General features: G+C 46.6%; 1 protein-coding gene across 6 annotated transcripts in view; it reads left to right on the top strand.

The window, feature by feature from the left end:
* The window catches only part of NTRK2 (neurotrophic receptor tyrosine kinase 2), a 380,216-nt gene that overhangs the window by 45,193 nt on the left and 319,966 nt on the right, over positions 1-15,057 (top strand). For all 6 annotated transcript variants that reach the window (XM_038769415.1, XM_038769419.1, XM_038769417.1 and 3 more), the window contains exon 6: positions 8,165-8,233. In XM_038769415.1, the coding sequence (XP_038625343.1) occupies positions 8,165-8,233 (69 nt within the window). The remainder of the gene's footprint in view (positions 1-8,164; positions 8,234-15,057) is intronic.

Below are 15,057 nucleotides of genomic sequence, written 5' to 3'. Positions count from 1 at the left end.
GTGAAGTGACTTGTCCCAGATCACATAGCAGACAAGTGGCAGAGCCGGGATGAGAACCCAGGTCTTCTGACTCCCAGGCCTGGGCTCCTTCCACCTGATGCTCCACCAGGAACGTGACACTGTGACACTATGTGCTCTGAGATTAAGCTGTGATAAGAGCAAATTCTGGCCGTGGCCTTCTTCAGGGTTCAGTATAGTCTGTAGTTCTAGCCTTGTAAGCTAATGCTGGGTCTACTGCAGCAGGAAGAAAGTTGGGGGATGAAGGCCCAAGGAGGGCCTGAAAAGGACAAAATCAAAAACCCAAAATAATCACAAACTCTCCTTAGCTACTCTTTCAGTTCATGGAAAAGATACAGCAGAGGGTCCACGATTCATTTCCTAAAAGCCAAAATACCTTCTCCCCCCACCCATTATTTGCCCATTTTTGTGCCACTGAGGCCCTGCTTTAGATTCTTTAATGGGATGGATGACCCACTTGAAATCCCCGTGGTAAGTGCTGAGCACCTGCTCTTGTCTGCTCAGACCATTTATTGGTACATTTATCTCAGCACCTGGGCACTTTACATTGATTCTTGGACTCAGGCTTCTGGTGCCTTTAATCCATACCCAGAAATCAAGTGCTCGGAGCCGGGCTCAGGGGCTGAAGAAAGACAGTGTCTCTGTTCTGAAGGAGCTCAGAGTAGGTGCCAATTAACTCCTTATGATAGTTATATAATCAAACAGGGAGGTTTTTTTTTTCCCCTTGGGGCTTTCAGCCACAATCGTAAGTATACTTCATAAAACCCTTGTAGTACTTTGGCCCTTAATACTGATTTGCATTGTGCTTTTGGCAGCTCTAAAGAGTTTGCAACTCCCATTGCCAGCAGTTTACTAGATGAGAGGACCTCAGGAAAAAGCAGCTTTTTTTCTTCCTTTTTTTGGTGGAGGGGAGGAGGGCATACTTTTGACAAAGGGGTGGGAATTTCCAATTAAGATAAGAACGACTCTGTCCTGCAGATCGGGAGAAGACAGACCCTTGAATTCTTTACGACTTAAAAAGCAGCTCATTCTTAATTCATGAATGACCAGGATTTCCGTGGGCACGTTTTACAGTTTTTTTCGGGATTTTGCATGTGGGTGATTATTTTACACTCCGCTTGAAAAGAAAAGGCAGAGACTTATGTACGCTGGCATCTGGGTACAACTGGATAGGTGTGAGACTGGGGAGAGTCTCGAACTGGGATGGGCTCACTGCTGAGTTTTGTTCATGGGGAAGCCAAAAGGAAGGTCAACATCTGGACTTTATATAGATTCTTGTATAATGAAATGCTATATCCTGTAAGCCTCGATCGCAGGAGTTGCCTGTACATTCAGTGCTGTGGTGTTCGCCGACCCAAGCTGCCTAGAAGCATGAAGGTTTTACTATCAATCAATCAATCAATCAATCGTATTTATTGAGCGCTTACTATGTGCAGAGCACTGTACTAAGCGCTTGGGAAGTACAAATTGGCAACACATAGAGACAGTCCCTACCCAACAGTGGGCTCACTGTCTAAAAGGGGGAGACACAGAACAGAACCAAACATACCAACAAAATAAAATAAATAGGATAGAAATGTACAAGTAAAATAAATAAATAAATAAATAGAGTAACAAATATGTACAACCATATATACATATATACAGGTGCTGTGGGGAAGGGAAGGAGGTAAGATGGGGGGATGGAGAGGGGGACGAGGGGGAGAGGAGGGAAGGGGCTCAGTCTGGGAAGGCCTCCTGGAGGAGGTGAGCTCTCAGCAGGGCCTTGAAGGGAGGAAGAGAGCTAGCTTGGCGGATGGGCAGAGGGAGGGCATTCCAGGCCCGGGGGATGACGTGGGCCGGGGGTTGACGGCGGGACAGGCGAGAACGAGGTACAGTGAGGAGATTAGCGGTGGAGGAGCGGAGGGTGCGGGCTGGGCAGTAGAAGGAGAGAAGGGAGGTGAGGTAGGAGGGGGCGAGGTGATGGAGAGCCTTGAAGCCCAGGGTGAGGAGTTTCTGCCTGATGCACAGATTGATTGGTAGCCACTGGAGATTTTTGAGGAGGGGAGTAATATGTCCAGAGCATTTCTGGACAAAGATAATCCGGGCAGCAGCATGAAGTATGGATTGAAGTGGAGAGAGACACGAGGATGGGAGATCAGAGAGAAGGCTGGTGCAGTAGTCCAGACGGGATAGGATGAGAGCTTGAATGAGCAGGGTAGCAGTTTGGATGGAGAGGAAAGGGCGGATCTTGGCAATGTTGCGGAGCTGAGACCGGCAGGTTTTGGTGACGGCTTGGATGTGAGGGGTGAATGAGAGAGCGGAGTCGAGGATGACACCAAGGTTGCGGGCTTGTGAGACGGGAAGGATGGTAGTGCCGTCAACAGAGATGGGAAAGTCAGGGAGAGGACAAGGTTTAGGAGGGAAGACAAGGAGCTCAGTCTTCGACATGTTGAGCTTTAGGTGGCGGGCGGACATCCAGATGGAGATGTCCTGAAGGCAGGAGGAGATGCGAGCCTGGAGGGAGGGGGAGAGAGCAGGGGCAGAGATGTATATCTGGGTGTCATCAGCGTAGAGATGATAGTTGAAGCCGTGGGAGCGAATGAGGTCACCAAGGGAGTGAGTGTAGAGTGTACTTTCCAGGAAGTTCATTATTCAGGAACCCAGTATCTAGAGGGCAGTCTAACTCTATCCGTGATGTTATGGTCCACAGTGGGCAGAGTTTAAGCAACTACTCAGCTCTGGCCCCTGTGTCGAATTATTATTCACGGAGATTCCACAAGCCATCTATTTTCTCCACTTCCCAGTAGAGGAAACTAATGCTGAGACTCTAAAGTGACTACTTACCCAAGTGTTGGACTCTAGGCTGTTTTAGCAGAGAGTCAATGTTTATTTAAAAATTCATGCTCCTTATTATACACGTGCTTAGGGGCCTCAGCACCGGGCACATTTTAAATGAATCCAAACACTAAACAAGTTCATCCAGTTGAATCAGCATCTAGCCAGGATTAGAGCTCTGACTCCAAGACTCCATTGAGAAAAATGGCACTTTGGATCGTGCCAGAGTATTCTATTTGTCTCGAGCCACAGAGTGATTTTGTAAATTCTGTCACATTGTATTTTCCCACCTTGGGCTCATACTTCCTCTGTCTCCTCCTTTAGCTCTCCATCTTTTGTTTTCCTCTTCTCTCTCTTCTTTTCTCTCCCTCAGTCAATCATTGGGATTTATTGAGTGCTTACTGCATGCAGAGTACTGTACAAAGCGCTTGGGGAGAGTACAACTGAGTTGGTAGATGTGTTCCCTGCCCACAGTGAGCTTACAGTCTAGAGGGGGAGGCAGACATCAATATAAGTAAATGAATTATGGATATGGACATAAATATCATGGGGCTGTGTGGGGTGAATATTCCTCCCTTTCTCTCTCTCTCTACTTGCCTCTCCTTTCACCCTTTGATTTCTTCTCTCTTTTTCTTTCTCCTTCTGTCCATCTGTCCTTCCTCTCTCTCTGACACACACAAGCTGCCTGTATTTTCAAATTGGTTCATCTGTAGAGCAAAGAAAACATTAAAAATGGTCCCAGGTTAAAGGAAAACTAAATGAATCAAGCTCCTCCCCACAGCCTCGCACCATAAGAACAAACATTCAAGTGTTTCATATGATAGGTTAGGGTGAGAAGAGGTGTCTTGTGTTTAATCAATCAATCAATCATATTTAATGAGTGCTTACTGTGTGCGGAGCACTTAAGCTCTTGGGAGAGTACAACACAGCAACATTCCCTGCCCACAATGAGCTTATGGTCTAGAGGGGGAGACAGACATTAATATAAATATATAAATTATGGATATGTACATAAGTGCTGTGGGGCTGAGAGGGGGGATGAATGAAGGGAGCAAGTCAAGGTCGCACAGAAGGGAGTGGGAAAAGAGGAACTGAGGGCATAGTCAAGGAAGGCAGGCCTCTTGGAGGAGATGTCCTTCAATGAGGCTTTACAGGTGGGGAGAGTAATTGTCAGAAATGAAAAGGGAGGGTATTCTAGGCCAGAGGCAGGACGTGGGCGAGAGGTTGGTGGTAAGATAGATGAGATCTAGGTTCAGTGAGTAGGTTGGCATTACAGGAGCGAAGTGTGTGAGTAGCGAGGTGAGGTAGGAGGTGTCAAGGTGATTGAGTGTTTTAAAGCCGATGGTAAGGAGTTTCTGTTTGATGAGGAGTTGGATAGGCAGCCACTGGAGGTTCTTGAGGAGTGGGGAAACACGGACTGGATGTTTTTGGAGAAAAATGATCCAAGCAGCTGAGTGAAGTATGGACTAGAATGGGGAGAGACAAGAGGCAGGGAGGTCAGAGAGGAGACTGATACAGTCATCAAGGCAAGATAGGATAAGTGCTTGGATTAACACAGTAGCAGTTTGAATGGAGAAGAAAGGGTGGATTTTAGCAATGTTGTGACAGTTTCAATCGACAGGATTTGGTGATGGATTGAATATGTGAGTTGAATGAGAGAGAGGAGTCGAGGATAACGTCAAGGTTATGGGCTTTTGAGACAGGAAGGATGGTGGTGCTGTCTACAGTGATGGAAAGTCAGGAGGAGGACAGAGTTTGGGTGGGAAGATAAGGAGTTTTGTTTTGGACAGGTTAAGTTTGAGGTGACGGCAGGACATCCAAGTAGAGATGAGAGACTGCAGAGAGGGAGAGCGATCAGGGCTGGAGATGGAGATTTGGGAATCATCTGCAAGGTGGCAGTTGAAGCCATGGGAGTGAAGGAGTTATCCAAGGGACTGAACGAATTATCCAAGGGAGCGGGTGAAGATGGAGAATAAAAAGGGACCTGGAACTGAACCTTAAGGGACCTTCACAGCTAGGGGGTGGGAAGCAGCGGAGGAGGCTGCAGAAGAGACTGAGAAGGAGCAGCCAGAGAGATAGGAGGAGAACCAGGAGAGGATAGTGTCAGTGAAGCTGAAGTTGGATGGTGTTTCCAGGAGAAGGGGCTGGTTGACAGCATTGAAGGCAGCTGAGGGGTCAAGGAGGATTAGAATTGAGTAAAGGCTGTTGGATTTGGCAAGAAGGAGATCATTTGTGACCTTTGAGAGGGCGGTTTCTGTGGAGTGAAGGGGACAGAAAGCAGATTGGAAGGGGTCATGGAGAGAACTGGAGGAGAGGAACTTCAGATAGCGGGTGTAGACAACTTGCTCAAGAAGATTGTCCTGTAGACTGTGAGCTCATTGTGGGCAGGGATTGTCTCTCTTTTTTGCTGTACTGTACTTCCCCAAGTGCTTAGTACAGCGCTCTGCACACAGTAAGCGCTCAATAAATATGATTGATGATAGTAAGAGCTCAATAAATACGATTGAATGACTGTATGAGATTGGAGAGGAATGGTAGGAGGGGGAGAAGCGATAACTGGAGGGGGCTGTGGGGTCAAGGGAGGGTTTTTTTTCAGATAGGGGAGACATGAGCATGTTTAAAAGAAGGCATAGTTCTCTTGGAATATTGCTTTATGTTTCTGGCATCTGGTCATGGATCATGGATCATTGCAGTGGTTAACTGCTGTGTGACCTAGACTGTGAGCACTGTTGGGTAGGGACTGTCTCTATATGTTGCCAACTTGTACTTCCCAAGCACTTAGTACAGTGTTCTGCACACAGTAAGCGCTCAATAAATACAATTGATTGATTGATTGAAAAGTCACTTCAGTTCTCTGGGTCTTGGTTTCCTCATCTGTATAATAGGGATTCAGTACCTGTTCTCTCTCTCCTTTAGACTGTGAGCCCCATGTGGGACAGGGACTGTGTGTGGTTGGATTAGCTTGTATTTACCCCAAAGCTTAGTACAGTGCATGGCACATAGTAAGCACTTAACAAATACCACTGTTCTTCTTCTTCTAATGATTATTATTGTTATTGTTGTTATTAATAAAGCCGATGGGTCCTCCAGGGGTATGTGATGAGTGGTTCAAGTTTAGAATCGGAGGTGCCTGAGATTCCTGGATTCTTACTCCCGGCTAGCGGACATTCTTGGTCATCTCCCCTGTTACTTATCCTTTCCTTTCTTCCTGCCATTTTGAGAGAAGCAGTGTGGCTTAGTGGAAAGAGCACGGGTTTGGGAGTCAGAGGTTGTGGGTTCTAATCCTGCCTCTGCCACTTGTCAGCTGGGTGACTTTGGGCAAGTCACTTAACTTCTCTGTGCCTCAGTTCCCTCATCTGTAAAATGGGGATTAAGACTGTGAATCCCACATGGGACAACCTGATTACCTTGTATCTCCCCCAGCGCTTAGAACAGTGCTTGACACATAGTAAGCACTTACCAAATACCATCATTATTATTTTTGTCTCTTCCACTATGTTCCTTCTGTTAGTCTGTTGGTGTGTCTCTTTGTTTGAACATCCCTCTACTCATTTTTCTGTCCATCTCTGTCCCTCTCAGCATCTCTCATTTCCCCTCCTCATTCCCCCTTTCATACTCTGCTCAGTGCTACTTTTGGGCTTTCTCTGTCCCTGTCATCCCTTTTCCTTTTCTGGATCATTCTTGTTTTCTCTTCCTTGAAGTTTCTTTCCCTCTCCTTCTTTCCCTCACTCCACCCGGCACTCTTCTTGGGCCCTACAAGTCCCTCTTCCCTTGTGCCTGTCATTTCTCTTTCCTGTAATTTCCCTTTCTCAGCTGCTATACTCTCCTCTCTTCTTCTTCCTTTTATTTTAGCCCTTTCCTGTCTTCCCTCCCTTCTGCATCGCCTATACACTTGGCTTTGTACGTCTTAAGCACTTTGATATTCACCCCAGCCCCTCAGACCTTAGGTCTGCATTCTATATACTCTGCCACTTCTCCCATCTGGAATTTTTTTTCATGTTTGTCTCCCTCACTAGATCATAAGCTCCTTAAGGGCAGGGGTTTTGTCTACCAAGTCCATTATATTGGACTCTCCCAAGCGCTTAGTTCAGTGCTGTGCACACAGAAAGCACTCAATACATATTGCTGTTCAATTGATAGATCGGTTGATTCCCTTTGCTCTGCTCTGGGGGTCCGTGGGCTGCTATTATATGCTCTTCACACAGTAAGCACTTAATAAATATGATTGAATGAATGTATGAATGCTCTTTTCCCGGCTCCCCCAAGCCACTCTTCTTCCCAGTGAACTCTCTCCCTCTCGGCCCCTCCTGTCTTTGCTTCTTTCCCTTCTCTTCCCCATCCTCCCTGCCCCTGAACCCTCCTACTGTTTCTTTCTCTGAGATAATGCTGTTACAATCTCATATAGCATATTCCCTCCTAGAAGCTCAGCCTCAGAAGTTATACAGTCAAATGGAACAGTCAGCCTGGACTTTTATATCCTGACACCAGTTTAGACACGAGCATTCTGTCTCTGACTTTGACAAAGATGCTGAGGTTTTTTTTGACCTCAGAGTAATAAAGTTTAGTCGTCGGTTCAGTAGACGTCACTTCCTCTCCTCTTTGAGGGGCATTTAAAGGTTTCTTTAGTATTTGGCAAATTCTTTGGGTGAAAAGAGCCAGATAAAACTGAAGACTTTATGTTTGCAAAATATAATAATCATAATGATGGTATTTATAAAGCACCTTCTATCTGCCAATCACTCTGCTAAGCACTGGGATAGCTACAAGATAATCATATTGGATGCAGTCCCTGTCCCACACGGGGCTCGCAATCTAAGAATAACTGTGGAATTTGATAAGGGCTTATTATGTGTCAAGCATTGTACCAAACACAGGTTAGTAGAAGCTAATCAGGTCAGAAAGAGTCCCTGTCCCACACGAGGCTCACATTCTTAGCGGGAAGGAGAAGAGGTAGTGAATCCCCACTTTTAAGAAGGAGGGAGAACAGGAATCTTGCAGCATCTGTAGCATTTTTGTGCTGAATTGAGCTGCATTTTTAGACTCTCATCTTATCACCTGGGAACTCAGTTGTTCCTGTAGCTGTATATTGGCACAAGAAGGCAGTGGCCAGCGAAATTGTACACCCTTTATAGGTAAGCAAAGCTACGGGACACAATCGAGGGACTGTGCTTCACAAAGTCATCCTTCCAGATGAAAGACAGATTAAATAAAACCCAGAAAGCCATTTCAGATTTTTTTTTCTTTTGTTGAAATCATGCCAGCATTGTATCTTGGCTCTTCAATATATTACTGTTTGAAATTAACTTTAAATGGTTTTGGTCTCTTTCAGCAATTTCACCAGGAACAAACTGACAAGTTTGTCTCGGAAGCATTTTGGTCACCTCAACTTGTTTGCGCTGTAAGTAGTGACTACTTGGCATTTGATTATTGATCTGGAGTGGCTGTTCCTCAGTGATGATCCTCAGTCATTTTAGTCTGCAGAATGATTTGGTAGCCCATCTTCTATTTTGAATACGTGAATGTTAGGGACTGCTGGGGTTGGTGTGAGGGGGTTGTTTGCATTAGCTCCCAGATGAGTTTGGGGGGATGGGGTGGGAGGGGGAGGGTGAGCAATGGGAGCAGATTCTTTCATGATATTGAATATGAATTCCGAGTCCATTTGGGACTTGGTAGGAAACCCAGAGACATGTTAATGGTCACATGACACTGTGCAAAACTAGCTCAAGGGCCTTTGCAGTCTAGTGGACACTTACCCAGGTGAAATGGGAGATGGAGAGAGGCAACAAGCCCATGGGAATGGCAAGGAAAGGTTATGCCCAGTGGCAGCCCAGGACTTCAGCCCAGAGAGTTGAAAACCCCGCCCAACCCATCAGATCTGTGACCTTCCTCCATCTTGGTCCTTACCTCACCCAGCTAAGCTTCCATCTGTGAAGAAGGGATCCAGCAAGGATTCCGACAGAATCTCACATCTGGGGTCTGGGCTGTGGCCAGTGGTACCCAAAGGCTGCTGGGACTACAAGTCCCAGAAGTCCCCGGGGATACAGTGCAGGTACAAATGCCCACGGGACCCCGGGTTCTGGCCCGATTTGGTTCCCAGTCATAGGTGTCACCTTGACCCCCTTCGGCTGACCAGTGCCCACGTAGGGCTCTTTCTCACTGGTGCCTAGATCCCCCGAGTCTTTCCTTCAGGGCTGGGGAAATCCTTTGGGGCAACCCCAGGGAATGAAAGGGTCAGAGCAGGAAGAAGCAATATTCTCCCAAGCCTTTCAGTGGATGAGGTAGTCTCCCCCATGATTCCTTGGGAGATGGATTAGGAGTCTGGGGGTTGGGAAGAAGGGATTCCCTGCAGAGCACGTCGCTGGGCTAGGTCCATTCACCCACTGGGGGTCACCTAGGGTGTCCAGAGGCTAAGCAACCAAAGTGCTTTCTCATCAAGGGACAGCGTGGCCTATTGGAGAGATCACAGTTCTTGGAATCAGGGGACCTGGGTTCTAATCCTAGCTCTGCCAGCTGCATGCTGGGTGACCTTGGGGAAGTCACTTCACTTCTCTGTGCCTCAGTTTCCCCACCTGTAAATTGGGGATTCAATGCCTGTTCTTCTTCCTACTTAGACTGTGAGCTCCATGTGGGACAGGGACTGTATCCAACCTGGTTAACTTGTGTCTATGCTAGTGCTTAGAACAGTGCTTGGCACATGGTAAGCACATCACAAATACCATGATAATGATGGTGGTAATCCTCATGACCAGTTACCAATTGAGACAAGTTTCAGCCCTTTATCAATATTCATTAAGCTTCCACGCTGTGCCAAGCACAACCATGGGCACTATAGGGAAGTAGCAAATATGGTCTCTTTTCCCAAGGAGTCTTGACTCTAAAGCTGGAGGCAGGACAAATGCCAGGATAAAAAATGCACAAGCACACACCGTGCTCATGTTCACAAGTTTATACATATATGTGATATATACTCAGTAACACGTAGGGATAAAATCACGGTGCAGGCATTCATGAGTTTCCATAAGCAGATGACTGCACCCTAGAAGACATGTAAATCATGGTGAACCACCTCGTCAAATCAATCAGGGACTACTGTCTTATTGTAAGTATGAAGAAGGCTGAAGTGATGTAGAGTCTGCACCAGGGAAACCCTACACCAAGCTGGGATCTTCATTAAAAAAATGGTGATGAATGCTGTCACAGGATTCTGTTACCTAGGCAGCACGCTGTTCAACATTGCGACACTAGACAAGAAGGAAGAAAATTGAATCAAGAAAGCCTATCTGTCCTATGGGAGACTGTCAGCAGCAGACTGTGCTTCTGAAAGTCTGTAGAGCTGTAGTGTCCTCCAATCCTATTTTCGATTTTGAAACCTGAGCCTCACATAGGTGCCACAACCGACACCTTGAGCCATTCCATCAACATCGACAAAGCAGTGGATTCCTAGAATGAAGTCAGTCTTCTAGCTTTGAAACTACGTTCACTTCAACATTCAACACAGCTTCCTTAGGTGGGACGTGAGAGAAAAACGGGTGTTGGTAGTATACACAAACAGGAGGACCGAGAAAACTTTCTAAAGATGCAGTCAAACAAAGCTTTAGACAATACTGCTTCTCAGCTGAAGACTGGAAGGCAATCACAGCAGACAGACTAGCATGGCACATTGCAGCGAAGAACAGAGCCGAAGCCTCCAGAGGACCATGAGACCAAGGCGCTGTGAGCGGCAACCGTGACAACCTGACAAGGGACAGCTTTTGTGGATTCGTGATGTGGTCAGGCCTGTGGGTTTTGCATTGATCTTTTTAACCACTGGGGAGGAGAGGAGAAAAAAAAGGGTGGTTGGGAGATTTGCTGGAATATTTGGGGTGATGGAAATTAGGAGGGTTAGTCTGAATAGACTCAGTCTGGAGATGGCTCCTGTGATTTGGCTTTTGCTGGAAGGTGAGTTGGTAGGTATATAGACTTTGTGGCTGTGCATATAGAAGGATCCTTTGCTTTGTTTAAATTCATGCAGATCTTATGATGCAGTGGATCTCTGATGCGGCAAACCACTCCGTGGGATTTATTAGAATTGTCAACCTTAGTGCTTCTTGGGAACTGGGAGATCTGGATCCTGACCCAGCTGGGCCTCTGCCTACCTGGTTTGGGCAACCTTTAGCAAGATATTTCACCCTGGGCTTGTGTCCTTATACAAAATAGGGGTCAAAACAGTGAAATATTGGGTGGTGGGGACAGGGAGGGGAAGGGAGGGAACTCATGTGATGTGACCTCTGAAGTACTAGCGACATTTATTATTATTAGTAGTAATAATGATAAGGATAATATTTGTTCAGTGCTTACTACATACCAAGCACTGTGCTAAGCCCAGTGGTAGATAAAGGTTACCATTTTGGACACAGTCCTGGGCCCGCGTGGGGCTCACAGTCTAGGTAGGAGGGAATAGGATTTAATCCCCACTTTACAAATGAGGAAACTGAGGCACAGATAAGTGAAGTGGGTTGCCCATGGTCACACAGCAGACAGGTGGCAGAGCCGGGATTAGAACTCAGGTCCTCTGTCTCCCAGGCCTGTGCTCTTTCCACTAGGCTGTGCTGTTTTTCATGGAAGTTTCTGATATAAAGGCACAACATTCATTCATTCATTCATTCAATTGTATTTATTGAGCGCTTACTGTGTGCAGAGCACTGTACTAAGCGCTTGGGAAGTACAAGTTGGCCAACATATAGAGACGGTACCTACCCAACAACGGGCTCACAGTCTAGAAGGGGGAGACAGACAACAAAACAAAACATGTAGGCAGGTGTCAAAATCGTCAGAATAAATAGAATTGTAGCTATATGCACATCATTAACAAAATAAATAGAGTAGTAAATATGTACAAGTAAAATAAAAAGAGTAATAAATCTGTACAAATATATACAAGTATATACACAACAAGTATATATATATTTATATATGACACAAATGGAGGGTGTTGCCACTATTTACCAGAATCACCCAGCTAGTGATAGATGCACTTTTCTTCGTTCCAGGAGTTACTCCTAAACTATGAATTCTGTGAACATAATAAATTAATTCACTGGTTGGGGGAGGGAAGGGTCCGCAGACCCACTTCTCAGACCATGGAGGTGTCTGTCCAGTTCCTTGTATGCTGCTGATGGAGAAAGGAGGTGTAGCCAAAGTGGGGTGTGGGGGACGATGCTTGTTGTGGGCAGAGAACATATCTACCAACTCTGTTATATTGTATTCTCCCAAGTGCTTAGTACAGTGCTCCACACACAGTAAGTGCTCAATAAATGCAATCGATTGATCAAAAAACAAATCAATCAGTGGCATTTAAGTGCTTACTCTGAGCACAGCATTGTACTAAGTACTTGAGAGTACGATAGAATAAGTAGATGCAATCCCTGCCCTCAAAGAGCTTACAATCTATCCATGTACAAAAAGCAGTATGAGAAGCAGTGTGACCTAGTGGATAGAGCATGGACCTGGGAGTCAGAAGTACCTGGGTTCTTATCCCAGCTCCACCACTTGTCTGCTGTGTGATCTTGAGCAAGTCATATCACTTCTCTGTGTCTGTTACCTCATCTGTATAACAGGGTTTAAGACTGTGAACTCAATGTGTGACCTGGACTTGGTCCAACTTGACTAGCTTGTTACTATCCCAGCCCTTATAACAGTGCCTGGCACATAGTAAGTGCTTAACAAATACCATTAAAAGTCTATTTAAAAATATTTACATGTTTTGTTAGAATTCTCAGTGATCCATTTAAAATGAATAATCAATCAATAGTATTTATTGAGCACTCACTCTGTGCAGAGCACTGTACTAAGCACTTGGGAAAGTACAGTATAACAGTATTAGCAGACATGTTCCCTGCCCATAATGGGCTTACAGTCTAGAATCACATAAGCAGTATTGCGCTTTACTGGGGTTCCTTGTAAAGGCTGAATTAGAAGTTGCCTGAGATTAACTTCAGTGATATACATTTGCGTGGAGAAAGTCAGGACTTGGGCTCTGGCGTCATTCACCACTTTTCCTTGCTTTTTTATAATGGCATATCTAAATCTGTTTTTATAATGTAGACAGTGAGGCTGTTCCCTGCACCAAGATGAGATCCAATCACTTTGAGCCCAAGAACGAGGGGGCTGCCCCATGTCTGTCCCATGACCTGAGCTGCTCTCTGCAGAGAGGATAGAGGGAAGTGTGCTGTTGCAATTGGAATCTCCTTTCTACTTCTTTTTTATGGTATTTGTTGGCATTTACTATGTGTCAAGCACTGCTGTTCTAAGCGCTGAGTTAGATACAAGTTTTTATCAGGTTGGACACAGTCCCTGTCCCACAGGGGGCGAACAGTCTAAAATTGGAGGGAGAAGGATTGAATCCCCATTTTACGGTTGAGGTAACTGCCAAAAGGAGAAGTGAAGTGACTTGCCCAAAGTCACACAGCAAGCAGTTGGCAGAGCTGGGATTTGAACCCAGGTCTTCTGACTCCCAGGCCTGTGCTCTTTCCACTAGGCCATGCTGCTTCTCCCATTGAAGTGGAACCACTCTCCCTGCCCAATTTTTAGTCTTCTCCTTCCCCCACCCCCTCAATTTTTAGGCTGAAAATCCCCCTTGAGACCGTATTTCAAGGCTCATTTGTCTACCTTAGTCTTCTCTGTCTTCACGCCTCAGACTTAGCTCTACTCCCTAGTATCTCCAGGATGCTGCTCTTTGATCCTGTTCATTATCAACTCCTGCTTTGTGCCATATGTAACTTCAGAATTCAGAACAGGATCCCAAACAAGGAGGTTCTGAAACGCCATCAGGTTGCTGAGATGGAACGTCAGTCAGTTCACACATCCTGCCTGTGAGGAGAATGGACGACACAGGAGGGGAATGGATGACAGCAGGAGACCCGACAGCATCAGTAGAGGGAGCCGAACAGGAAGGCAGAAGAATCATTGGAAAGACGCCATGAAGCAAAATCTCAAATGATGTGGCACAGCTTGTGGTCAGCTGGGAGACCGTGGTAGCAGACAGACCAGCCTGGTGTGCAACAATTAGAAACATGGTGACTTCTCTCAGAGCAGACACCAATAGGCAGAAATGAAAAATGTAGCAGTGCAGCAAGGGGCAATCGTCACAAGCACGAGGTGTGGAAAGGAACATTGGTCATGCATCGGTTTCATCAGCCACACTCTCACACGCTGATAAATAGTGTTATCTTCCAACCGCGAAGGATCGCTGTGTGCTGTGTATCACATCCTGAAAGTACAGTAACTGCCAGGTCCCGCTCCTTTCTCCTCAGTCCTCGCTTCTTTCCTCCCGTTCTTCCCCAGCCATCGAGCTTCATCTCCTCATGGCGTCTTCTTACCTGTGGGACCCCCTCCTGACAGATCCTTGCGTGGGGGTCCCCGGAACTCCCATGAGGAAATGCCGAATCTGAGGAATATTTCTAATTGTGGCAGACTCCCTCCAGCAGCGTTACATTATTTTTGTGCGTAAATCGGAAGTAGGTTTGTCGGCCCATGTCAGCTCGAAGTAAACGTGAAGCAGCGATAATGATGATGGCGTTCCCTGCCGCGAATGATGGCCGAGGCTCAGTCCGGGCACGGAGTCTTTGGGGCAGAGAACCCATGTGGAAGAATCGATGGCAGTGCTAGCAATTTGTGCAGCGCTACTCGCACTCCCTCATCCCCGCTGGTCAGGTTCCCACTGGGGCCCAGAGCGCCACGAGCCAGTAGGGGGCAGGGGTGCAGCACATTGGGAAGTGCTTGCGAAAATTTGTATCCCAAACCCATTTGTACGGCCAAACTGAGCACAGCAATGTGCAGGCACTGGGCCACGGGGTCCTAGACCCTGAGGTGGTTGCCAGGGTAGCCACGCTTTTAGCTGCCGTGGTCTTCGCTGACCGAGTTGGTGGGCTATTTTCAGGATTCTTGCTTAGCCTGGCCTCCTTGTGATTCTTTGGTCAGAAGCCTTCACCACTGACAGCGTGGCCTCACGGGGCCGTCCTCTACTCCTGGCTGTTTCACCCCACCCCTACTCCACCCCCAGCACACACCCACAAACTCGCATACCCTCACCCCTCCACCAATAATAGATTGGCTCCCTGTATTTAACTCCCAGATTTTCTGTTCTTGCTCCAGTTTGTGCATCATCTGCTGCTGCAGCCTTGCCTCCCTGTGAGGACTGTGAGTAGATGGGAGCTTGATCTCCTCCCTGTGTGAACTGTTGAC

Source organism: Tachyglossus aculeatus, chromosome X4 (assembly GCF_015852505.1).
Source record: "Tachyglossus aculeatus isolate mTacAcu1 chromosome X4, mTacAcu1.pri, whole genome shotgun sequence".
NCBI classification, from domain to species: domain Eukaryota; kingdom Metazoa; phylum Chordata; class Mammalia; order Monotremata; family Tachyglossidae; genus Tachyglossus; species Tachyglossus aculeatus.
The sequence above is the reverse complement of the archived record's forward strand: the minus strand, read 5'-3'. Positions and strand labels throughout refer to the sequence as shown.